Source organism: Glycine soja, chromosome 5, assembly GCF_004193775.1.
Source record: "Glycine soja cultivar W05 chromosome 5, ASM419377v2, whole genome shotgun sequence".
NCBI lineage: Eukaryota > Viridiplantae > Streptophyta > Magnoliopsida > Fabales > Fabaceae > Glycine > Glycine soja.
In genome coordinates, this window is record NC_041006.1 from 18,199,423 (window position 1) to 18,225,262 (window position 25,840).

Consider the following 25,840-nt stretch of genomic DNA (forward strand, 5'->3'; position numbering starts at 1 on the left):
TGTTGCCTCTCTGCTGCCTACAAAGCACTATTCTTGAAGTCTGTGCAAAAATATGCAGCTCTGGTCTCTCAAAATCGTATCCTAATTTTAACAATTCAGGCTTAAATAGGCTCTGAAATCGTGACGTCGCGCTTAGCACCACCCCCGTACTTAGCGCGGGTAAGTGGATTTGGGCTTGGCACCAGTCGTGTGCTGAGCCTGGCAAGAGACAAACGTCTCTCTTAGCAAGCTGATCTCGTGCTTAGCGCGCAACCTTGATTCTTGTGCTCTTCCAAATTCCCTTGTCACGCTAAGTGTGCTGAAGCTGCGCTTAGCGGTGGTTGCACGCTGAGCCCATAGGGTTCGCTTAGCGCGACTGCTCCTTTTAGCACTTCAAGATTTTAGCCTCATTTGACATGAAATCGTACCGATTTTCTCATTAATTCCAATTAAAGATACTCTAATGACAGATATCAAAACATATCAAGATTTATTTACAAATTCCTACAAAAAACTATAAATTGGGGAAACTATACATGTTTTGAAAAAGGTTTTTCTATACAAAAGTTAGTCGTATAAGACGACTAACAATGAGCTCGCTGTTGTTGCCCCACAAAGCCCCTCGGAACTTGTTTCGGCCCCATTCTTCCTTTCGGGCCCTCTTTGTTTCCCATTCCAATGCTTTAGTTGTGGCCACATTGACATCTCTCAGCTTGTCATACTCTTTTCGGACCTTGATGGCCGCCATCTTGAACTTTTCCTTGACCGCTTATGCCCTTTCAAGTTCTGCCTTCAAGGCTTGCACCTCTTCTATCTTCTCAGGGGTTTCAGCCTCTTCCTCAATTGAGAGCTTTAGCTTCGAGAGCCAAGTTATTTCTTGCGTTCTAGCCTTCAGCCACTTGTGATAGCCGCCAACGATCCCATTGCTGCTTCCCCTAAGCTCTTTATCCTTTCTTTGCACTGCACTCCAGGCTTTTAGGACTCTTTGAAACATCCTTGCATTGGGGTCACTAAAACCCCGTGCGATGAAAGACGCGATACTTTCTTCCGACAGTGCTCCTCTCATGGGATAGCCAAGTTTTCTTATGGCAAGGACGAGATTATAATTGATACAAACTCTCATTCCCATCAAAGGGACGTTTGAGAAGCCCTCACATGAGGACAAAACTCTAGCTTCTCCTTCCTTCCATCGGGGGAACCAATTAACGGATGCCCCTACCATATCAGCCAAGAGTTGTTCCCAATTTGCCTTCCCTTTCTCGGCACACATGCGATGACCTTGTAGGGGACAGACGGGTCTACCTTCATGATGAAAGAGGTAAGAGACCAGCCATACATAAAGAGCTGGTGTGCACCAAACAATCTTTGCGCCGCTCTTCTCCCATCTCCGGTCAAATGTGTTGTAGGCATTGGCCAAAACAGCCACGACCGGACTTTCCTTGCTATGGTGATAAGCAAGGAAAGCGTCGATCGCTGCTAGGTCCATGTAATTGATCTCACCTAGTAGGAAAAAGGTACTGTTGTTATTATTGGAATGATGAAATCGGACCTCCTCCCTGCTTTTGATCATATTGTGTTTGGGGCATTATCAGTGGCTACTGCCTAATGATCTTCTAAATCCATGGCTGAATTCTTCATGTACGTTGAGGTGACTTCAAGAATGAGGTTCTTTTCCTAACAATAGGCTCTTTCTCTGCCCTCTCTAGTGCTGACTTAACCTTGTTATGGGTGCACACACTTTGGTAGTTGTTGCTTGAAGGGAGTATGGATGAGACCGATTTGAGGTCCAAGCTTGTTTCATCAAAGAAGTGCCTTGTGGAATGAGGATCTATAATAATATTAGAATAAAATTGGGCAAGTGATGCAATGGCTTTGTTCACGGATAAAACATAGAAACAGTTTACTAGGTACTTTTAGTACATGTTTGGGTTCAATTTAAAACATCCAAACCATGTTCAAATAGTAGCTAACATAATTTTAGGTAAATAATCACATGTTTAGTAATATGAATTGATTTACACAGCACATGAATATTAGTTTGCATAGGTGTATTAAAATTTTTACAAAGCACATCATATTAACTTCATTTGTTTGATAACCATGCTTTTGTGTGAAGACTTGATGCCATTGATGCTAGAAGCCAAAGACACTAATTGTTTGTCCTGTTGCTCCCAGTTTAGGTACTGTAGCTTTTGCTGTCTAATTAGTTCATGTTCTTCATTCAATAACCTTTTTGGCCTCGCACAAAGACACACACACACACACATATAGACACACACACACACAAATGAATGCATTGGGTAAAAAGTTAAGGTAGCACCTGTAAGTCATTAAAAAAGATGGTAGATTCTTGCCTTAGAGGGTTGAGCATGTGTGAGGATGATCTTATAAGCCTTAGTAAGGAGAGTAGATCAGATGGAGGATAGCCTAGTCACTAAAGGCAGAGGGAGAGTAAGAAAAACCATAAGCAAAAGAATTATAACAGATTTAGAGATACAATGGAACATTGTGGCATTGTCTAATTCATGTAGTGAACTCCACCTAGTGGGAAAAGGCTTGGTTGTTGTTGCTTTATCAGTCACTAAATAGAGTTGGTTTTACTAATTAGGGTCCTTCAATTATCCCAAAATAAGATATATGGAAATACAAGTACATTCAGCCACTCCAAATACATAAGTTAAACATACACAACTGATGAAGGAATCAGATTCCTTCTATTTCACATTTATTTAAAGGCAGGGACGGTACTTCAGCAACCATAGAGCCCTTAGATAGAGATACTGTTTGGAATTCCTCTGAAAGTCAATCCCTCATCACTAGAAGGATAGAGCAAAGTGTAAGGCATTTTAGCTAGCCCATAGCGGTTTCTCAATGTCTCATCATTGTTCTTCTCTATAAGCTTGTTTTCAATCTCTTCAAGATTCTTTCCAAACCTCTTAAAGGCCTCTAATGGCCCGGCATCAGAAGTCTAGTAGTCACCACCATCTCTCTGCCCAAGGTAGAACTCATCAGATGCGTGCCTTGATAAAATTTCTATAACTGTAAGGTCAATGAGGGTCTCTTTCTTGGCAGTAATAGGCTTCAAAACAGATGCGTGCCTTCAATTTTTAGTTTCTTCTTCTGCAGGTTGTAACAAAAGCATGACTGTTGTTTCCTATATGTTAATAAATTTTTACCAGCACACCCATAACATTTTGGAAATGGGGTGTAGGTAGAAATATACAGAGGTGCAGGAAGTTTTAGCACAAAAGCATTGGTTATAATATTCAAAGCCTGGACCACTTTGATGGGCTGAAATTCGTCCTTGTTTTAGATTTTTGGTCGAAGCCCAAAAATAACTAATTCGTTAGGAATTGAACATTTAGATGTGTTGACCATTTATCTTTTGATTAATCAACATTACATTTTAATTCACAGATCGTGACTGAGAAATCAATGCGAGTCGAGTTCGTGGTAGGACCACCACTAGATAGCAAAACAAAAATAAGTTAGTATTCATCATCAAGGTATAGTGGGTGCATCATTCTATTTGCACCCTCCCACTCCTTTCCCTCTACCAGACATGCTCTTATTTTCTTACTCGTTGTTCACTCTAGCATAATCAATTAAAGAGAGAGAGAGAGAATTCTATGTATCCATCATGAAGGTAGTAGCAGTAATTGGAATCAATCTAAGTCAATGGGCAGCTACTATCTTTCTTGTGTTTCGCTGCGAAATCAATCATTTCTTGTGTCTCCTTTAACCCTCCAATCAGACTTCCAACTACTATCTTTCTCCCTTCCAATTATGTTAAATAGTACCTAAGTTAATTGGCATTAATCTACTTAAGTTTTGCACTAAACTATTGTTATATATGAATCATCACATATGCTATCATGTGATCTGTATCCTATAAAGGGAAATATTTTTCACATGCTTACCAGCAAGTAAAGGAAAGACTGGAAGTTCCAGAGGCTTCTCTGGTGCACCCACCATTACAATCTTTCCATGAGACTTGAGCAAACCAATGAGAGGTAAGAGAGGATGAACCGCAAAAACTGTGTCAATAATACCATCGAAAGCACCCATTGCAGCCTACGAAATTATCAACATTAGTTAATTGAGAGAAATGTGTGTATTTTGATATTTTCACAATATTCCAAATGCATGGCATTGGCATATATATAGTTACCTGCATCTGATGTTGGTCACGGCTTAGTAGAAAGGAATCAGCTCCAAGATGTTGTCTAGCAACCTAATAGATGGTTTTTGCAATTAGGAAATAAAAAACCTGTGGGGCAAGGTGTTGTATTTGTTGTTCAGAATTCTGGATTGATCAGACTGATACACAGTCTGATTCCTATATCCAGTAGCCTATCTATAACTTTAATGTATCTTTAGTACCTCTGGTACTTTTATCTTATAAAATCTACCTTTGCTGTCCCCAAAAAAAAGGCTCCAAGATGTTGTATTGCTTCATCCTTTTTACTAGGTGATGTACTTATTACTGTGACCTTAGCAATACATAATTAAAGCTTGATTTGAACCTGACTTATTATTGAGTTATGTCTACTACAATTGTATAAATGACTTTACGCTCGTCCAAAAGTACTTACAAATGTATGTCCTTGTCTGTTTTTAGGTGCTACTGTTAATGAGAAACCTGTGTATGAATTTAACTAGCCCAGATTTTTAGCATCATGTAAGTATTGATGGTCTGACCTTTAGATTGCTATAAATATGTAGCATGTCATGCTAAGTAATTGCCTGCCCTGTATAAGCACCGTTAGAGTTCATTTTGGTAAAGTGTTATCTTGGTTTTTGGTCTGTAAATATGTTGTATGTCATGCTGAGTAATTTCCTAACCTTTAATTTTTTAATTTGCTAAACACTAAATTATGCTGCCATACTATTTTCAGATTCCATTAGGAGCGATTTTAGCCATTGTTGATCCTGTGGTCATTGCTTTTCGAAATTAAAAGTGGTCTTGCGGTCATTGCTGGAAAGTTAATTGTGTTGAAGCCTCGAACTCAGGTATTTATATCTTTGATTCGAAAACTACTTTGAAATTGTTTTTGTATGCATTACTGGTATAGTTGTAGAACTGTTTTGATTTATACGCACCACTTGTTGCTGAGTACAGGATAACTTGCAATGCCATGAGAGTAGTTTTTATTGAATGATTTGGAAAGTAAATAACAAATAATCAATTTGCAAGCCCAATACCATTCTTTGGTAGATAAATTGTTGTATTTGTTTGACTAACTTATCTAACATCTAATGAGTATCTGTCAATACTCCTCCCCTAAAGTTTCATTTTGTCGTAATGATGAATAGCTTGGAGCTACTGACACAAAGTTCCAATAGTGTTACAAGTAATTGAAGCATGGTCACCAAGCCATGCAGCCTAACTTAAGTTTCAATCCTTCTACTCTGTGTGAAAATGTGATGTAAGTGTCTCCATTTTCTCTGGTATAGAGGTTTGTAGCAATGGACTATACCCTTCACCAAGCTTCCTTTTGTCTTCCAAACTAATAGGCTTTGTTCCTGTTAGGCTGAAAGTGTATCTCTCTGGGTCTACTGACCTGTTATCCTTGAAATCCACCTTGTGCTCTTGACACACACACACAGCCACACACACACACACACACACACACACACTGATCGAGGTCGTACCCGAATCAAATAAACATTTAAAATGCAGTAACTAGGAAGTGATCCTAGGTCGTTTCCCAACGAGCAATGATAAATCGAATGTTCATAACAGATAGTAGGAAAATAGTAACGAATTGGGGGGGTTGTTTGCTTTTGTAAATTAAACAGCGAATAGATACGAATTAGAAAATATCATAATTAAAACACGTTGTTTCCCCTTGATTCACAAGCAAGTCTCTTATCCTAGGTTACGAGAGTTTATCCTTTATCAGTTCAACCACTTAATCCAACCCTAAATTAAATTACTAAGCGAAATTTAACATAAGGCATTCATTATGTGATTAAGCAACACATACACCAATTAATCATGAACGATCATTAAGCATGAATGTAAATTAAGCAAAGAGACAATTAATCAAGCACTAAGCATGCATGAATTAATAGCAACAAATTCAGAGTAATTAGTGAAGAGGAAAAACTGAACAAAATTTAACAGTAATAACAGAACCTCAAAGAGAATTATGCTTGATCCTCAAGAGAAACCAACGCTGGAGACTTAGCCTTCCATTAATCAATAGAGAACGAAATTATAGATTGAAGAACGAAATTTTATTGCTAAAACGAAAAGTAAAAAACTGGAATTGCAAAACAAAAAAGTGTCTAAAAGAAGAAAAACCTAAAACTAAAAATGAACGAGGAGAGAGAGAAGAGAGAGAGAGAGAGGGCACCTCAACTAGAACCTTGGTGCTGTTATATAGTTTTTCCAGCCCCAAAGCATACAAATCTGTTTTAAATCCAAGCCCATAAATAAAATAAAAATCAAATCTAGATAAGATAAGATAAGATCTAGATGAAATAATATCTAGATGAGATCAAATCTAAATAATATCTAGATAAGATAAGATAAGGTAAGATCTAATTTTGTAGAATAAAATAGCCTGCCCTCTTCAAGTCCAAGCCCAAGATTACAAAAGCACAAGATTACAAAAGTACAATGCAAAACAGTGGGGTCACCCTAAGGGCTAAATCTCAACACTTCGCAAGTGTGAATGACGCCAATCCCTGTGTAGCTTCCTTCCCTTACTTTGGGTTCATTGATGAAATTTGGGAGCTTAACTATGTCAAATTTACTGTATGTGTTTTCAAATGTAAATGGGTTGACAACAACACCGGTGTGCGCACCGATGATATAGGATTTATGCTGGTAGACCTAAAGAAACTTGGTTACCACAATGACCCTTTCATCATGGCAGAATAAGCTAGACAAGTATTTTACGTGCAAGACCTTTGTGATGAAAGGTGGTGCGTGGTTCTCCAGGGCAAAACAATTGGTGTTAATGTAGAAGATGATGATTCATACATGGACACCTATGTTAGTCCTTTGACTGCACAAATCACTCCTAACGTTGTTAGAGAAGAAGAAGCTGACGACATTCGTGCTAATCGTAATTATCATGATGAAGGAGAATTGATTAACATCGTCTAATGTAATTTTTTGGAGAGAGAGAGCTCACGAAAGCAAGTAAGTGACAGCTACACTTTTTTCTGATTGTTTAAAATTATATCTTAACCTGTTGCAAAATTTATTTATAACTTTGTCTTGTTATTTATGGATGGTTTACTCAAGAGGGAGTGAAATCAGGCATAATTCATCAGTCTTATAATAAAATATGAAAAATTTAGTCATATTTGTATCTTGCAAGTTTCCCAATTTTCCTTTAATCTATATTCTAATGGGTTGGGATAGTCAAAGTATTGACTGTATTTAACATGCATTGAATTTGGTGTCTGGTAGATGTAGAAAATGATGTTTATAATACCCCTCCTGCCCTCAGTAAAAAACTTGAGGCATCGGTTTTTTGTTCTAGATGGCATCCTTAGGACTTCATACAGCTCATGTTTGTCGCCAGTTTCATCATCCACCACCCTTACCTTCTCTGGCTTCTCACGTTTATTGTTGTTAAACCCATATTTATGCTATCCTCCCTTCATGTATTGTTTTATCACAACTTTAGTCGAATCTCCTATCTTCAGCACAGTTGAATCTCCTGTCTTATTCTCCAATGACTCACTTTGATGGCCTGTATCTCTTTTCTTCATATGTTCTAGTGCTTCAGCTTCAGAATGCATAGAGCAAACTGAACTTTCCCAGTGATCACCAAAGGCTTCTGCATCAACATTGACACTCGCCACCCTCTTTGCTTTATGCTTTTGTGCTGCATTCCCTGCTTCCTCCTTATAAATCTCAGATTTATTAAAGGTTGCACTAGAACAATCAGCGCCAATCCGTGGTTCTTCCTCCTCTACCAGCTCAATATCTTTCCTTTCAACTTTTGTTTTGTAAACTACAGTGTGGCTTGAGCTAGAGGAGTCCATCACAGAAAAAATGACGCGGCAGCTCATGGCATCCTTCAACCAGATGCAGTCCCAGATTCAGACCCAGATGCAATCTCAGGGACTTGCACTGCCACCCAGGCCTCTGGTTGGTCCCTTCGGTCTTCGAGTAAGCACAAAGGGGAGTTGTGTTGATCCCTTAGGAAACGATCTTAAGACGGGTGACTCAGATAGGTGTGGCTTGTACATCGAAGTAGATCTTGCCCGCCTGGTTTCCCTGGGGAGAGTTTATGAGGGATCCACTATTGTTCATAACACTCCTTTGTTGCCTGGCCAAGTAAAGGTGAGTGTGGAAGAGGTTACAGATGCAGATGCTCCAGTTCCTATACCCACTGATGAGGTTTCCTTAGTGGGGCAGACACTTCACACCTTCCTTGCTTGGCCGACACATCTGGTCAAGTCTTTATCACAGCAGGTACTTTACTCTTACTATATGTTTCTTCTTTTTAAATTAATTCATTCAGCGTGCCTCAAATTAGGCCATTTAACTTTGTTTGATGAACAAGTAGTTGTGTCTCCGGCAAAACCACCTCCAAAGCCCGATCCGCAGGTCGATGATCCACTTTATCTTATGACATTGACCATCCCAGAGCTTTTCCTGAGGCCTTATCAGGTTAAATGGGATGCCACCGTGTTCGGGGTCTTTAATCCAGATTTCCCGCTCTACATAAAGCACGAAGACCTCTCCGAAATCGCACACGGTGGTCAATGTCTCAGCATATCAGTGTTACAGTTGTGGATTCTATAAGTCATTTTATATTACTTTTAATTACCCAAGTTATTGCTTTTAATTCATAAATATTTAACTTTGACTTAACATAAACAGACATCTCACTGAAACAAGTATGTGAGCGGGGAATTCTGATATCTATGGATTCCTCGAGCCACAGTCCATTCAGAGGTCTGGGCAATCGCAGTTTGAGTCTGAAAGTTACATAAAGACTTGGATGCAGAGTTCAAAACGCGATGTCTATCTTGGAGCCTACCTAAATGGGTAAGTCACATAAAATAACTGAATTTAATTAATGTTTACTAATATACTAGCCCATATTCGTCTCCACTGCAGCGGACACTGGCAGATGGTGGTCATCCTGCCCAAGGAACACCTAGTTGTCTGGTTTTGTTCATTGCATAACAGACCAGACAACTACCTTAAGGGGATTATTAACAGGTTAGTGTTCTTTTCAATACATTTGCATTGAAATACCTCAACAACACCACTTTTTAATTGTTACTCGCATGGAACAATGCTTTAAAAGGTCTTGATGATGCTCCACAGCCTAAATCAAAGGCTCCTGCTAGGTGGATTGTCGTCAAGGTACGTCATTTCCATAAAACTTCCACTTATATATATTTCTTATGTATATGTACACTAGTTGTTTAATTAATATCCAAATTTTATTATGTATTTAGTGCAATAGACAAAAAGTAAGTACTAAGTGCGGCTACTTGTCATGCACTGGATGTCCATCATCATTTTAGGATCTTTTAGGAATAACTGGGAAGCGGTACGTTTATTTCAAACAAATTCGATTTTTTTTATAATTTGTATTACATTATTAACTTATTATGATTTATTTCATCATGCAATATTTTAACGATCCTAGACCATTGGAGCCAGAGAGATTAAAGGCGTTGCGGATCCAGTGGGCACAGTATTATCTCCGAGGATTTAGGGACATTCAGTTTAGCTTAGTTTACTTTGGTTTAACATTTTTGACATTTCCTATGTAATTTGAACATTGAATTCATTTGTTGATTGTTGTTTATGATAAATCAATTATTCGATGTTTAATATGATTAAAACTGCTTATTTGCTGTGAATTGGGTCTGAAATTACATTTTACAGATACAAATTTGGGTTTATTGTAAAAACAGAAAGTTTATATAAAAAAAAAACTTGCAAACAACATCGGTTATTAACAAAAACCGATGTTAATATAATAAACAACATCGATTATTTACAAAAACCAATGTCAACATGCACCTTAACATCGGTTATACTAGAAAACCGATGTCAACGTTTACATATTAACATCGGTTATTTATACATAACCGATGTTAACGGTTGTATATTAACATCGGTTATCTATAAATAGCCGATGTTATATACAAAGAACTACAGCAAAATAAGTGTATGCATCATCAATGTTGACAATATATAACATTAGCATCGATTTTGCTAGAGAACCGATGTCTATATATAACATTAACATCGATTTTACTACAAAACCGATGTCAACGTTCATCATGCATACACTTTTTTTGCTGTAGTTCATTGTGTATAACATTGGGTATTTAGAAAACTGATGTTATCATATTTATGTTAACATCGGTTTTTCAAAACCAATGTTAACAATAATACATTCAACATCGGTTTTTGAACCAATGTTGAAAGTGTAATTTCTAATAGTGATTTTATCACAAAAAATCACTACTTCCAAACTCCATTATTTAATATTCATAACGACGGCTATAAAAGTGTTAAAGGTACTTATTATAACATTTTTTTTTCAAACCTGAATTCTTGTAAAAAAATATTTTTCCCCTAATTTTTAGAAGTAAACAACTTGAATGATTCAAATTCTAAACATACTTTCCCAGCATATTAGGCTTAGCAAAAAATCATGGACAACCCTTATAATAGGGTATGCCTAACACACGTGTGGTTCCAATTTTCCGCTATTTGTCCTCAAATCGCTAAGAAAATATTTGGTGTTTTTGGGGTAATCGATATGTAAATATTATTATATGTATATTTGGATTTCAATCGACGCGCATGTGTATTCTTCCTTAGGGGCCGGGTCTACAAAAACAAATCAAAATGTAGTTTGAATATTTTATTTCCAATAATTCGACTTTTTGTCAGCATGACGCCAAATTAAACAGGACCCATTTCACTGTGTGTGTATATAGCCAAAAGGAATACAAAATAATTACTACAAGTCTACAACCTTCGGCAGAAAAACATCATGGGTTCAGGAAATTGTATAGATAAGAAGCATTATGTTCTGGTGCATGGGGCTTGCCATGGAGCCTGGAGTTGGTATAAGCTCAAGCCACGCTTGGAATCCGCAGGCCACAAGGTCACAGTGCTGGACCTTGCAGCCTCAGGCACCAACATGAAGAAAATTGATGTTGAAACTTTCTCAGAGTATTCCGAGCCTTTGTTGCAGCTAATGGCCACAATTCCCCCAAATGAAAAGGTAGTTCTAGTGGGTCACAGCCTTGGGGGACTCAACATAGCACTTGCCATGGAGAAATTCCCAGAAAAGGTTGCAGTTGGTGTTTTCTTAACAGCTGTAGTTCCTCACACTGAGCATAAGCCATCCTATGTCTTGGAAAAGGTTTGCATCTCAGCCTCATCTTGATTGTAGAGCATATATACTTCTAGAATAATTTTTTCGTATTTAATAATTTTTATTATATGATTATTTTGTAACATCTAATGTTATATTGAAGATCTTATGACATATATAGATTATATTCATAAGATTCGTATTAATATAATTAAAAAAATTATATTGATATATTTTATGTTAAACATATTATTAGTATAAAATATTTATTGGAATTTATCTTTCTTAAGCCTCTTCTTTTAATTATATGTTTTCGTCAACAAAAGACTTAATCTCAAAATCTTGATTAAAAAGGAAATGAGTTTAATTTCACTTTTATTGGTAAATTTGTATGAATATAAAGTTGTTTAGTATTTTAAAAGTATACATTAAAGTTAATATGATATAAATAATTAATATTATTTTTAAATATATTGTTTAGTATATACATTTAATGCTATGCATACATTTAATATCATTTAACAGTGTATGTAGTGTAAAAAAAATAGTATATACATTTAATGTATATAAAAAAGTAAAATTAATTAACTATATTTTTTTCCGTAGCGGGTTACTTTTATTAATTTTTATTTAATTATAACTATTTTATTATTAAATTCTTATAACATTTAACATAAATAATTTGAATAATCAAAAGTTATAATTTAACTATCAAATGCATAAAAGTAATGTGGTTCCCGAATTTGCGTAATTGCGTCTATGTTGATCTAAAATCGTTGTTCAACAATACTGAGCATAGACTTAAAGTTGTAACCGGTCCACGAAATTATGGACCCATATTATAATCATTATTTGGACAAATCTTTATTCTAATCATAACTGGCATAATGCTATTGCTAGCCCAACTTTTTCTATTTTGAAACTATATTATATTTAAACAGCTTTTTTCTTAACATCTACATTTTTTTGTGTGCCTCTAACTCAACATTTACATCAATTTGCATTGTTATTTCTTTTTCAGATAATGTAGGTAAGTTTATCGAATCATAAATTATTATGGATAAATTTATCCACTTTTATAATTATAATATCTTAAAAATTATACCAAATAATATTTTATTCATTAAAAATAAAACATATTTTGCATTAACAACACATGTTAACATTTTTTTATAAATGATTTACACAGACACATACTTTTAAGTTATTATAAATTCATAATACAAATAATATGAATTTATACTAACTGAAAAATATATTATATATTAATATTATTTTGTACAGATAATATATATAAGTCTTATACTAACAAAATTATTTACTAATATAATTTTATTCTGCAAAATTTGAACATATAATATGATATGAACGTGGAAGACGAAGCCATGCAACAACGACGCTCGAGGAGAGTGAAGCAGCTACCTAAGCACTGGGATGTTTACTAGTTAGGATGAATGGGCCTAGGTAAAAGCTGATCATATGATCCTTAAGCAGGAAGGGTAGTTAGAAGTTGATTAGTTAGTTAGGGTTAGCAGCAACTAACCACTTGCGGTTAGATATGTTTCCTCGAGCATATAAATAAGTTGTAACTAACTACGAATGATTTGGAAAAAAATATCCAAAAGCTTCTTCCTCTTTCTCTCAAGCTCTTCTTCTTCTTCCCTAAGTTCTCCCTGAACTCGCGTTCTCCTTCTCTGCGAGTCTCCAAAGCTTTCTTACGGTCTTGCGCATTATGGAGGTTCCCTAGCCCTCGAAAGCTAGGTATCATTGGTGCTTTCATTGAGCACGTGGTCCAAAGTATGGCGAAAGGTACTAGATCGAAAGCTCTCTCATCGGAAAAAATGGAAGAATTATTTGTGAAATTTGCAGCAACAGTCGAGGCAAAGATGGAGACCTTATCGGAACGCTTAGCACATCTCGAAGCAAACAAATATAATCCACAACAAGCACAACCTGAGGCAACTTCGTTTTCAGCATCAGGATCACACACAGCACCGCATCGGATGAAGCTCGATGTGCCAAGATTCGATGGCTCCGACGCCACAGGCTAGATCTTCAAGATAATGCAGTTCTTCGAGTATCACACAACACCAAATCATGAAAGACTCATGATTGCATCATTCTATATGGAAGGTCAGGCATTAGCATGGTTTCAATGGATGCACCGAAATGGTTAGTTATCGTCTTGGCCAGCATTTCTTCATGCTCTTCATTCACGATTCGCATCAACCACATACGAAGATCCAACAGGATTACTATGCAAATTGTTGCAGCGAACCATGGTAAATAACTACCTCTCTGAATTTGAAGCTTTAGCAAATCGAATTATCGGATTACCTTCTTCAATGGCCCTAAGTTGTTTCATCTCGGGCCTTACACCGGCGATTCGCCGAGAGGCCCAAGTACTGCAACCAGTTTCAATGAGTCAAGCAGTGGCATACGCCAGGTTGCACAAGGAAAAACAAAATGACGCACGAAAGACATTTCGACCTTCAGCTGGAGCTTCCTCAAGCTCCCGACAACCACTATTGCCTACGTCATCCTCCAATCCTCCACTATTACCTACACCGATGAGCACTACTTCTTCCAACTTTCCTTTCAAACGTCTCACTCCGGAGGAGCTAGCCATACGACGAGAGAAGGGACTGTGTTTCCAATGCGACAAAAAATATTCGAGAGGACATAAGTGCTCTTCTTCCCTTTTCCTATTCATTATGGAAGATAATGACACAACATCAGAGTCTCACGAGCAACAGCTAACCTTGCCGGAACCCGTGCCAGAACCGCCACCAGCATAGTTGAGTTTTAATGCGTTGTCAGGACAGGTGGTACCGGAAACATTACGCATGCAGGGATACATTCGCGGGCAACCTGTGAGTATATTGATAGATGGAGGTAGCACGCACAATTTCATGCATCACAGGGTAGTTATGACGGTAGGGCTCACCACGAATACGACCTCTCTATTAAAGGTCACTGTTGGCAATGGTGATGAGCTTCAGTGCCAGTAAACGTGTTCCAATGTCGAGGTAACTATTCAGCAACACCCCTTTGTTATAGACTTCCATGTTTTACCTATTTGTGGTGCTGATTTGGTCTTGGGAGTGCAATGGTTGAAAACGTTGGGGTCGGTATTGACGGATTACACCGCTCTGACAATGAAATTTATGGCCGCCGGCCACCTGGTGGAGTTACACGGCGAGCATGAACAAGCCCTAGAATCCATATCCTCTTCCCAGTTACGTCGCATTGTACACACTGATGGAACCAATATAATGTTCCACATTTGGTTAGAGCCGTGCACACCCCCACAGCAGGATATTATCCCATTACCTCAGGGGATCGAGGAGTTGATTGACCGATATTCGAAGCTATTCCAACCATTAGTGGATCTTCCACCTTCGAGGGACACTGATCATGCCATTAACATTCTACCCGAAGCAGCATCGATAAACGTGAGACCATATAGATACCCCCATTATCAGAAGAAGGAAATTGAGGATCAGATAAGCTCTATGCTGGACAAGGGATTCATACGCACCAATGCCAGTCCATTCTCGTCTCCAGTGCTGCTAGTGAAGAAGAAGGACGGGTCATGGCGGTTTTGCGTTGATTACAGAGCCCTCAACGCTATAACGATACGAGATAGATTCCCTATACCAACAATAGATGATTTGTTGGACGAAATAGGCGGAGCACGGTGGTTCTCCAAGCAGGATTTGATGCAAGGGTACCACCAAATTCTGATGAAGGAAGAAGACATTAGCAAGACCGCATTCCGAATGCATCAAGGGCATTACGAGTTTAGAGTAATGCCCTTTGGCCTGTGTAACGCACCCTCTACGTTCCAAGCAACCATGAATCAGCTTTTTCAGCCCTTCCTACGCAAGTTCATCATCGTCTTCTTCGATGATGTGCTCGTCTATAGCAAAACGATGACAGACCACCTGGTTCACTTGGAAAACGCGTTCCAACTCTTGCTCTCAGGGAAATTCTCTTTGAAATGTACAAAATGTACTTTTGCTCAAACACAACTCGAGTATTTGGGGCACATAGTCTCCGGAAGGCGCATAGAACCAGTGCTGGAAAAGCTACATGCGATTCAGGAATGGCCTCTACCTTAAACAGTCAAAGCATTAAGAAGCTTTCTTGGTTTGGTGGGTTTTTACAGAAGGTTTATTAAAGGCTACGCTAAGATTGCCGCGCCTCTATCCTAGTTACTATGCAAGGGTCAGTTCCGATGGTCGGAGTTGGCTACTGTGGCGTTCAACACCTTAAAGAAAGCAGTCTCCACTGCACCTGTTCTTGCGCTGCCCAACTTCGACATTCCATTTGTGGTGGAGACCGATGCGTCTGGTATCGGCGTCGGGGCAGTTCTCTCTCAGGCGGGCCATCCCATCGCGTTCTTCACTAAGGAGTTTTTCCCCAAACTTCGTGCATCTTCCACCTATATTCGTGAACTTGCGGCCATCACGACGGCTGTTAAGAAGTGGGGTCATTATTTGTTGGGCCACCCCTTCGTGATTCTCACTGATCACCAGAGCTTACGGGACCTAATGACTCAAGCAGTGCAGACACCGGAGCAGCATCGGTATCTAATTCGATTGTTGGGATTCAAATATACTATCCAGTATCGGCCAGGATGCGAGAATGGGGTAGCGGACACATTATCTTGGGTTGCCGGAGAAGAAGCTAAGGCTTCCTTGTACCTACTCTCGGTGCCACAGCTCTCTTTCATCGTTGACCTTAAGCATGAGCTAGCTACAAACCCAGAATTTCTGACACTACAGGAGAAAATCCACAAGGACCCAGCCATAGCTTCTGAATATAAAATTGAGAATGGATTGATTCTTCACAAGCAATGCATTTGGCTCCCCATGGGATCTTCCATCATCCCGTTACTAATGGAGGAATTTCACAGCACGCCGACGAAAGGTCACTATGGGATTCAGAAGACACTTCAGCGGTTGCAGGAAAATTTCACGTGGAACTCCATGCGCAGCGATGTACGCACCTTCGTCGCAGCTTGTGTCACGTGTCAGCTTACAAAGTATGACAACCACAAACCAGCAGTGCTATTGTGCCCCCTTCCGGTACTGTATCGGCCATGGGAAGATTTAAGCATGGACTTCATCGTGGGGTTACCATCGTATAAAGGCCATACATGCATCTTCGTAGTTGTGGATTGCTTCTCGAAGGGGTTACATTTAGGTATGTTACCCACTAAGCACTCTGAAAGGAAGGTGGCGGAGCTGTTCACATCCATGGTAACTCGACTTCATGGTTTGCCTCATAGCATCATATCGGATAGGGACCCCTTGTTCGTGAGTAAATTCTGGAGGGAGCAATTTGAATTAAGTGGCACCAAGCTTTGTCTCAGTTCATCGTACCATCCACAAACAGATGGCCAGACGGAGGTTGCAAATCGGATCGTGGAGCAGTACTTACGGGCCTTCGTTCACCGCAAGCCATCGTCATGGGGGCGATTCCTGTTATGGGCTGAGTGGTCATACAACACTTCATGCCACTCAGGTACCGGGATAACACCGTTCGAGATCATCTACGGCTGCAAACCACCAACTATTCCGGAATATTTGGGGGGAACATCGTCAATCGAGACAGTGGATGAGATGCTCAGCCAACGAGATAAGGTTTTGAAATTGCTTCGCCGGAAACTGCTCAGGGCACAACAAAAGATGAAACAGGCCGCGGATACACGAAGACGACCTCAAGAGTTCAATATCGGGGATTGGGTTTTGGTTAAACTCAGACCACACCGCCAAATCTCGGCTTCTAAAACATCGTACACGAAGCTGACAAAGAGGTACTATGGACCATTTGCGGTGGTGGAAAGGTTGGGCAAGGTTGCGTATCGTCTGAAGATCCCCGGCCACAGTCGCATTCATCCTATCTTCCATCTCTCATTACTCAAGGCCTTTGTGGGAGATCCCGCGATAGCAAACGCGGATCCTTTGCCTACCATGGCTAGTGACGAACCAGCAGCAACTCCCTTGACAATCATTGACTCCAAACTGGTTCCTTCCGAAGATGGGCCCCGACGAATGGTGTTGGTGTAGTGGGAAGGCTTATCACACGACGATGCCTCGTGGGAAGATTGGCAATAGCTGAAGGAACGCCACAACCTTGAGGACAAGGTTTTGTCTGAAGAACGGGGGGATGATATGAACGTGGAAGACGAAGCCATGCAACAACGACGCTCGAAGAGAGTGAAGCAGCTACCTAAGCATTGGGATGTTTACCAGTTAGGATGAATGGGCCTGGGTAAAAGCTGATCATATGATCCTTAGGCGGGAAGAGTAGTTAGAAGTTGATTAGTTAGTTAGGGTTAGCAGCAACTAACCACTTGCGGTTAGATATGCTTCCTCGAGCATATAAATAAGCTGTAACTAACTATGAATGATATGGAAAAAAAATATCCAGAAGCTTCTTCCTCTTTCTCTCAAGCTCTTCTTCTTCTTCCCTAAGTTCTCCCTGAACTCGCATTCTCCTTCTCCGCGAGTCTCCAAAGCTTTCTTACGGTCTTGCACATTGTGGAGGTTCCCTAGCCCTCAAAAGCTAGGTATCATAATACATATAGAGAGAAGCTTAAATATATTTTTGTCCATGTGAACCAAGTGAATTCTAATTTTAGTTCCTAAATAATTTTTTTTCATCTCTCTGATCTTTGAAATCACTATTTGTACAAATGAATTTTAATTTTAATTCCTATAAAAAAATTTCCTTTGATTTTTATCTGTCAAAAATTTGAAATCACTATTTTTTGTCCTTAACATTTATTTTAGAATAGGAAAATAACATTTATTTTGTGATCTTGAAATTTTTTCTAGAGATGTTACATGATGTCATTATATTATAGACACCATGGTGAGTGTCATATGGGATAGTCTCTTGACATTTGATTAAGACATTTGTCGTTAATGAGTGTCATATGTTATTACTAGGGATCAAAAACAATGATTTCAAATTTTAGAGTGATGAAAAGTAAAAAAAAAAAGAAATTACAAAGATCAAAATCAAAACTCACTCAGTTTATAAAAATTAAAAACATATTTAAACTTATATGCATATATATATAATTTAATTTTTAGAGTAAATTACACTCGTATCCCATGTGTTTTTCTCAAATTGCACCTGATACCCCCCTGCTTTTTTTTTACATTACTTTTACCTCCCTTTTGTTAACATCGTTAACTGACATTAGAAAAAATTACCCTAACATCTTTATTACACTCGCACCCCCTGTGTTTGCTTTTCAAATTACACCTGATATCCTTCCCCTTTTTAACATTACTTTTAGCCCCCCCTTCTTTTAATATCATTAACTCATATGTGAGTAGACAAAATTATCCTAACATTTTTGTTAAATTCTCAACAACAAATTAACAATTGACCCTGTGAATGGACCTTTCTTAAGGCAATAACAGTTTTCCTTTAATATTTGACTCTTACTTCATTGTTACTAACACTTAAAAGATGCATCTCTTGATTGAGACATTATATCAAACACCTAGCCATCAAAAATAAATATTTCAAAAAAAAGGAGTTAAAAACACCAATGTAGGAGCAAAAGACTAAAATTTGAAGCAAATGACCATATTCAATCAATAGGCATTGCTGGGAACACATCCAACAAAAACGCAGCAACTAAACGACCCAACACGCACTCAAAAAATTGAACTAAAAAGAAGAAGAAGAAGAAGGAGGAGGAGGAGGAGGGTGTTAACACATGCATATCAACAAGGTAGATTCACGTCCAACAAAAAACTGGGTTCATGTCGAATTAGAGAAAAAAGAAAAAAAAGTGTTAAAATATTTTCAGGTTTAAAACAATGTCATGTCTTTTATGGAGTTAAGAGGAAGAAGATGAGGATATTCTAGACATAAATTTTCATTAAAAGTCATATGACCAGCATGTGTCTATTTTCTGTGAAATTATTAAACGGTATTTAGGAGGGAGAATGTCTAAAATTATCCTAACATTTTTGTTAAATTCTCAATAACAAATTAACAATTGACACTGTGAATGGACCTTTCTTAAGGCAATAACAATTTTCCATTAATATTTGACTCTTAGTTCATTGTTGCTAACACTTAAAAGATGCATCTCTTGATTGAGACATTATATCAAACACCTAGCCATCAAAAATAAATATTTCAAAGAAAGGAGTTAAAAATACAAATGTAGGAGCAAAATACTAAAATTTGAAGCAAATGACCATATTCAATCAATAGGCATTGTTGGGGACACATCCAACAAAAATGCAGCAACCAAACGACCCAACACGCAACCAAAAAATTGAACTAAAAAGAAGAAGAAGAAGAAGAAGAAGGAAGGGTGTTAACACATGCATACCAACAAGGTAGATTCACGTCCATCAAAAAACTAGGTTCATGTCGAATTAGAGAAAAACGAAAAAAAAAGTGTTAAAATATTTTCAGGTTTAAAACGATGTCATGTCTTTTATGGAGTTAAGAGGAAGAAGATGAGGATATTTTAGACATAAATTTTCATTAAAAGTCATATGATCAGCATGTGTCTATTTTCTGTTAAATTATTAAACGGTGTTTAGGAGAGAGAATGTGGGTGTAATGTGAGCTAAACAATTAATGGATTTTTTGTAGGATGCAAAAAAGTAGGGGTGTCGGGTGCAATTTGAAAAAAATATAGGGGGTGCGAGTGTGAAGAAGAAGATGAGGATAGTTTAGATATAAATTTTCATTAAAAGTCATGTGACTAGCTTATACCTTCTTGTTTGAGTGTAATGTGAGCGAAACAATTAAGATATTTTTTGTTGGATGCAAAAAATGAGGGATGTCGAGTGCAATTTGAAACAAACACAGGAGATACGAGTGCAATTTATTTTAATTTTTATCAGATAAAATATATATCATATGAGGATAAATCAAACATAAATGCAAAATATAAGTTTAAAAAATTCCATTTTTTGTGAAACCATACACCATCACACACACACACACACACACACACATATATATATATATATATATATATATATATATATATATATTTTGACAGCTTACATTTACATCTTGTTTGAAAGCATTATTTGAACTTTTGACTTGAACAGTACACTGAGAGTATCCCAGCGGAGAATTGGCTGGATAGTGGATTCTCCCAGAGTGGAAACAAAATAGTAGTTATTTTGGGTCCAAAATTCTCGTCCGGCAAACTCTACCAAGCCTCCTCCATTGAGGTAATTACATGTTACTGTAGTCTTCTGGTCCATAATCCTAACTAGAGTATTGCTTGCCAAAAAGAGTAATTGTTAACATGCTTCTAAGTTTCACTTCAAAACAAAAAAGCTTCTAAGTTTTGAAAATAAAAATAAGGATTGGATTTTGCAGGATATAGAATTGGCGAAGACTTTGTTAAGGCCAGGGTCCCTCTTTATCGAAGACTTGTCCCAGATAAAAAATTTCTCTAAAGAGAGATATGGGTCAGTTCCTCGTGCTTTTATAATTTGCACTGACGACCTTGGAATTCCATTGAGTTTCCAGCTCTGGATGATTCAAAAAGCTGGCGTTAGTGACGTTGTCGAGATCAAGGGGGCAGACCACATGGCTATGCTAAGCAAGCCACAAGAACTATGCGATTCTTTGTTGAAAATAGCTACTAAATACACATGAATTCATGAAGCAGGCTTTATTTGTTGTGTTTGAAATTAACGTGTGTTAGAATTATAAGATCTCGTTTTAAACAACGAGGCATAGCAACATGAAGTTGTATTCTTGTTATCTTGGTAATGAATAAACTTTTCAAATAAATGCGGGTTCTGTTATTAAATATAATAAAGGTATGGTCAACGAAGAAGTCAAAGAGATATGAAGCAGTTCAAATAATGAGTTGGTTTCTGATATCTTATTTTTTTGCACTACAAGAGAAGTATCGATTTTTTATGGCCAAAATTCGTTGGTAAGGTTGAAAATCCATCAGTAAATATGCATTTCTGATGGACAAAAATTGGTCTGAAATTTTGGTGTAGAAAAAAACTTTTGTTGGTATTCTGTTAGTAATTTCTAACGAATAATCCGTTAAAAATTACCGATGGACATCCCAGTAATTACCAACGGATAATTCGTCAGTAATGGTTACTTTTTTTCCAACGGATAATCCGTCTATAATGGTTACTTTTGCTTTCGACGGATTATCTATTGGTAATGGTTACTATATTTTCTGACGAATAATTCATTAGTAATGTTCAATGAATGTCATCATTATTATATAATTTGTCACTAGTTTTGTTATTCATATTTTTTGGTATATTTAAAATATTATCTAGTTGGTATAATATTATATTCTATTGCAAATTAATATTGTGCAATGACAACATATACAAAATAACAATAAATTTAAAAATTCATAATTTTTAAATAATTCATTTATAAAGTTGTCATACAGATTAATCCTATATAACTGTCTTTAACAAGTCAAACCATTTATAAATTAAAACATACCATAGTTTTAAAACAACATTAATAAAAAGGATAAGTAATAATAAGTCTTTTAATACAATCTACTAATTATCATAATTTCAAGAGTGTGGTTGTTTTGGTTTTCTTATTGTTGGTGTTGGTAATCCAATTGTTGCTCTTGCTAATCATTTTTTTTTTGTTTTGTTCAAAGATATTTCATGCATTAGGTGGTAGGAATTGCATGACAATTGATTAAAATTACTGAAATTGCTGCAGAAATTGACAACTCATCCGCTTATTGTCTTTTTGAAATTCTTCATGTTATGTAAAGATAATAATATGAATAAAATGAATAACAATTAAAAAATTGACATGTGTACTCCTAGATCTTTCATCGACAAATTCACCAATATCCTTTCCTATATGGGTCTACTAAAGGACCTCATCAATATGTACAAGACGACAAAATTTGGATGCCTACAAAAAAAATGATGCTAAATAAATGAGCATCTAATCTTAAAACTATTAAGTTTTAAACTAATATCAAAGAAGTTTAATGTACACTAAGATGTCAACAATCACACAAGAAGGGGGGTTGAGTACTGTGTTAATAAAAAATATATTTTGTTTTTGCAAATAAAAAACTTTTTATCACAATGATAAGAAAGGTAGATATAGACTATGTCGTTCATTGAGTTGAAAAAGAAATTTTGATGAAAACAAAGTGGTGTGGTCTAGTAACAAGTAAAAAGAAAATCACAAGGGTTTTTCAAAAAAGCACTTGGTGAGCAAGTGTATCAAGATGAACCTAAAAAAATACTTAAACAAATAGCTTTAGAGAGAGTAGAAAAACCTGACTTATACTAATTCACTTAAATAGAGCTACATCCAGTTATTGTGTAAAGGGTTTAACTAATCAGAACTTTGATTACAAACAAGTATTCTATCCTGTCACTCCTGGCTATACAAATATTTTTTATGTCACTTCTAGAATACCCTTAGACTTCCCATGTATCTAAGAACACACAAGTATTGTTTAAAACGAAGCCACTCTTGGCTTTCACAAATAGAAGATTAATTTGAATGAATACAAAAATTCAATAGCACTCAAAGAGTGGATATATAGTTAAGCTCAAATACAAATAAACTTTGCTTAGCAAAAAATGAAAAGTTTAAGTGTTGACTGTGTCATTCACTAATTTAGTGGAGTTTCACTTTGAAGAATTTGTGCTCGTTTTCACTTGATGTATATTCGTTATTGATTTGTTAAGTAAGAGACATCTTTTATAGACTTCAGTAAAGGATACATTATGGGATGGATTAGTGTTGAGTCTTGATATGACTGTTGTCTCACAAGTAGTAGCAAAACCACGTGGTGTGCTCTTAATGGAAAGGATAGGAATAATAGTACATACAACTACACGTGTTGCTCTTTCACAACGAAAGCGACCCTTAAGGAATATTCTGTAAATTCCTTCTATTGGCTTATATTCTATCCCTCCCCAAATTCAAATGTTATCAATTTCAAATAAAGAGAGACAAAGATGAAATTCAAAAAGCGAGAACATGCACTTCCCTTTGTAGCTAACATTATCATTTAGTGCCTTGCTGGACATCACTTTCGAGGGTATAAAATAAGTTTATAAGTTATTTAAATCCAGTGGATGCATATAAAAATATCTCAATTTGTAGACATTTCATGCAATCCTACCTCGTAAGGGCATTGGATAGAAGACTCCAAGTAAATTGGGCCAGAGATCCAAGGGAAGGCCCTAGGGTTCTCATGAGCCTTAGGGTAGATTTCAGGCCCATGGGCTAAGTATGAGCCTGCTTATCTAGGTAAATATTAGAATAGGTTTTTCCTTATTTTGGGCTTTGTATTTTGGCCATTCTTGTAGTATAGGGTTTTAGCCTTGTATTTGAGGGCATTTTGGGTAGTCTTTGTAGTAGGGACTTTTTTTTTGTTTTTTCATGTATTTTATCAAGGAGGTGAGCTTAGTTTTTAGATGGGTGTGTGTAGCTAAGCTCTAGCTTCTCAAGGAAGTTTTCTCAAAGAAGCTTTTCAAGAAAGTTTTCTTAAGAAAGCTTCTCAAGGAAGCTACCTAGTCTATAAATAGAAGCATGTGTAACACTTGTTGTAACTTTGATGAATGAGAGTCTTGTGAGACACAACTCAAAGTTCAACTTCTCTCCCTTTTTCTTCCTTCAATTTCGTGCTCCCCCCTCTCTCTTTCTCTCCCTCTTTCTTTTCCTCCATTGAAGCATCCTCTCCCAGCTTCTTATCCAAGGCTCATCTTGGTGGTGAAGTTCCTTTTTCTATGGCTTATTCCCTAGTGGATGGCGCCTCCTCTCACCTCTTCTCCTTTGTCTTCCGCTGCATCTCCATGGTGGAAAATCACCATTGAAGGATCTCATTGAAGCTCAAAGATCCAGCCTCCATAGAAGCTCCACAAGCAAGCTTCCATCAAGTGGTAATCAGAGCACAAGAGCTTCCAGTAGGTGCTCCTTAAACCTCCATTAATTTTTTTGCTTTACCTTCTCTTCCATTGTTGTTTCTTCATTTTTCTCCATGTATCTCCTCACATGTCTTGTGCTAAATGTTGTTATCATGATTCTTTTGAGTTTCCACCGATTAAACTTGCTATAAAAGCTAGATTTGATTTTCTATGGTTCAAATTTCTTGTTCTTGTTCTTGAACCATGAATTGTGCTGAGTTTAGGTTCCTTTGAGTTTTGTCTTGTTATTTTTTGTGGCTAAAACCTAAACCATAAAATTCTTACAAAAATATTAAAGTAGAAGAAAAACTCAAAAATCTAGAGTGACTTGTTCACCTATTGTAGTTTTGTCATAGAAGTCATGTCTAGTCATGAAACTTGTCACATAAGATTTTTATGTTGTGCTGAATTTTATTTTTCTTGTTTCTTTGTCTAACTCATTTGTTCATGAGTGTATGAAATTCTTTTAGCCTATTATTTGATTTGAGTCAAACCTTTCATGTTAATTAGTCCTTAACATGTTCATGCAAAATTCTTAGAGAGTCTTTGATTGTGAACCTTTTCTTGAACTTTTAGGTTTCCTTATGATTGTGTCTATTGTGAATTTAAGTTTTGGTGATTGAATTGTTGGCTGAAATGTTAATCCTAAGTGAATATTGAACTCATAAAACTGTGGTAAAAAATCCTAGTGAGTTCAACATACATAGGAAGGTTGAAAGTAAGCCCAAGGCAATCAATATACCATGCTTAAAAAAAAAATCGCTGGTGCTGGCAGCTTGGACATACAAACTTGTAAAAATTACTGAAAAGTGTAAGATCCTCATTTTGAAATTCTTTGCCTAAGGCTGCTAGATGATTTACTATATGTGTAAATCTCTTTTGCATACTTTGAATATTTTCATTTGCATTCATTCTAAATAATTCATACTCATGAGTTAGTGCATTTATCCTAGATCTTTTAACATCTGTAGTTCCTTCATGTGTTAATCGAAGAGTGTTCCACATTTCCTTAGCACTCTTACAATTTGAAACCCTGAAATATTCATCCATTCCTAGGGCAGATGTTATTATGTTTTTGGCTTTTAAGTTGTATTGTACTCGTTTTCTATCCTCTTCAGACCATCTATCTCTAGGTTTTTCTATGGTTATGCTTTCACTTGATGAACTACCATCTATTGAAACTCTTTCTACTGTGGTGGGTATATAAGGCCCTATTTCTATGGCTTCCCAGATATTTAGATCTATTGCCTCGATAAAAATTTGCATTCGGGTTTTCCAGTAGTGGTAACCCTCTCCATTAAAGATTGGAGGTCTATTGATAGAATTCCCTTCTGGAAATAAGGAATTTGTTGAGGCCATCTTTTTCTTGAAGCTTCTAAACTTTATACAAGAATGAAGCTCTGATACCACTTGTTAGACAAGTGGCCTCAGATATCTTAAGAAGGGGGGGTTGAATTAAGATATTCCAAACTACTTGCTCTAATTAAAAATCTATTTCACTTTTTATTCAAGTTATGAATTCCCTTAATGACAATCTTCTTAAATATTAATTCAAATAACACAATTTGAATATGAATATAAAGC

The 25,840-nt window shown here is 37.0% G+C and overlaps 2 protein-coding genes across 2 annotated transcripts; one reads left to right on the forward strand and one right to left on the reverse strand.

The window, feature by feature from the left end:
• Positions 1-3,649: 3,649 nt before the first annotated feature.
• Positions 3,650-4,755, reverse strand: LOC114411194 (probable mannitol dehydrogenase). The gene is made up of 5 exons (XM_028374946.1): positions 4,726-4,755; positions 4,434-4,472; positions 4,151-4,213; positions 3,900-4,053; positions 3,650-3,756 (listed from the first exon to the last, which is right to left on the reverse strand). Exons 1-5 carry the CDS (start codon positions 4,753-4,755, stop codon positions 3,650-3,652), a joined length of 393 nt encoding a protein of 130 aa, XP_028230747.1.
• A 6,181-nt stretch (positions 4,756-10,936) lies between these two features.
• LOC114412383 (salicylic acid-binding protein 2-like) lies at positions 10,937-21,132 on the forward strand. The gene is made up of 3 exons (XM_028376241.1): positions 10,937-11,354; positions 20,417-20,542; positions 20,694-21,132. The coding sequence occupies exons 1-3, from the start codon at positions 10,980-10,982 to the stop codon at positions 20,973-20,975; spliced, it is 783 nt and encodes a 260-aa protein (XP_028232042.1). The 5' UTR covers positions 10,937-10,979; the 3' UTR covers positions 20,976-21,132.
• The last annotated feature ends 4,708 nt before the right edge of the window (positions 21,133-25,840 follow it).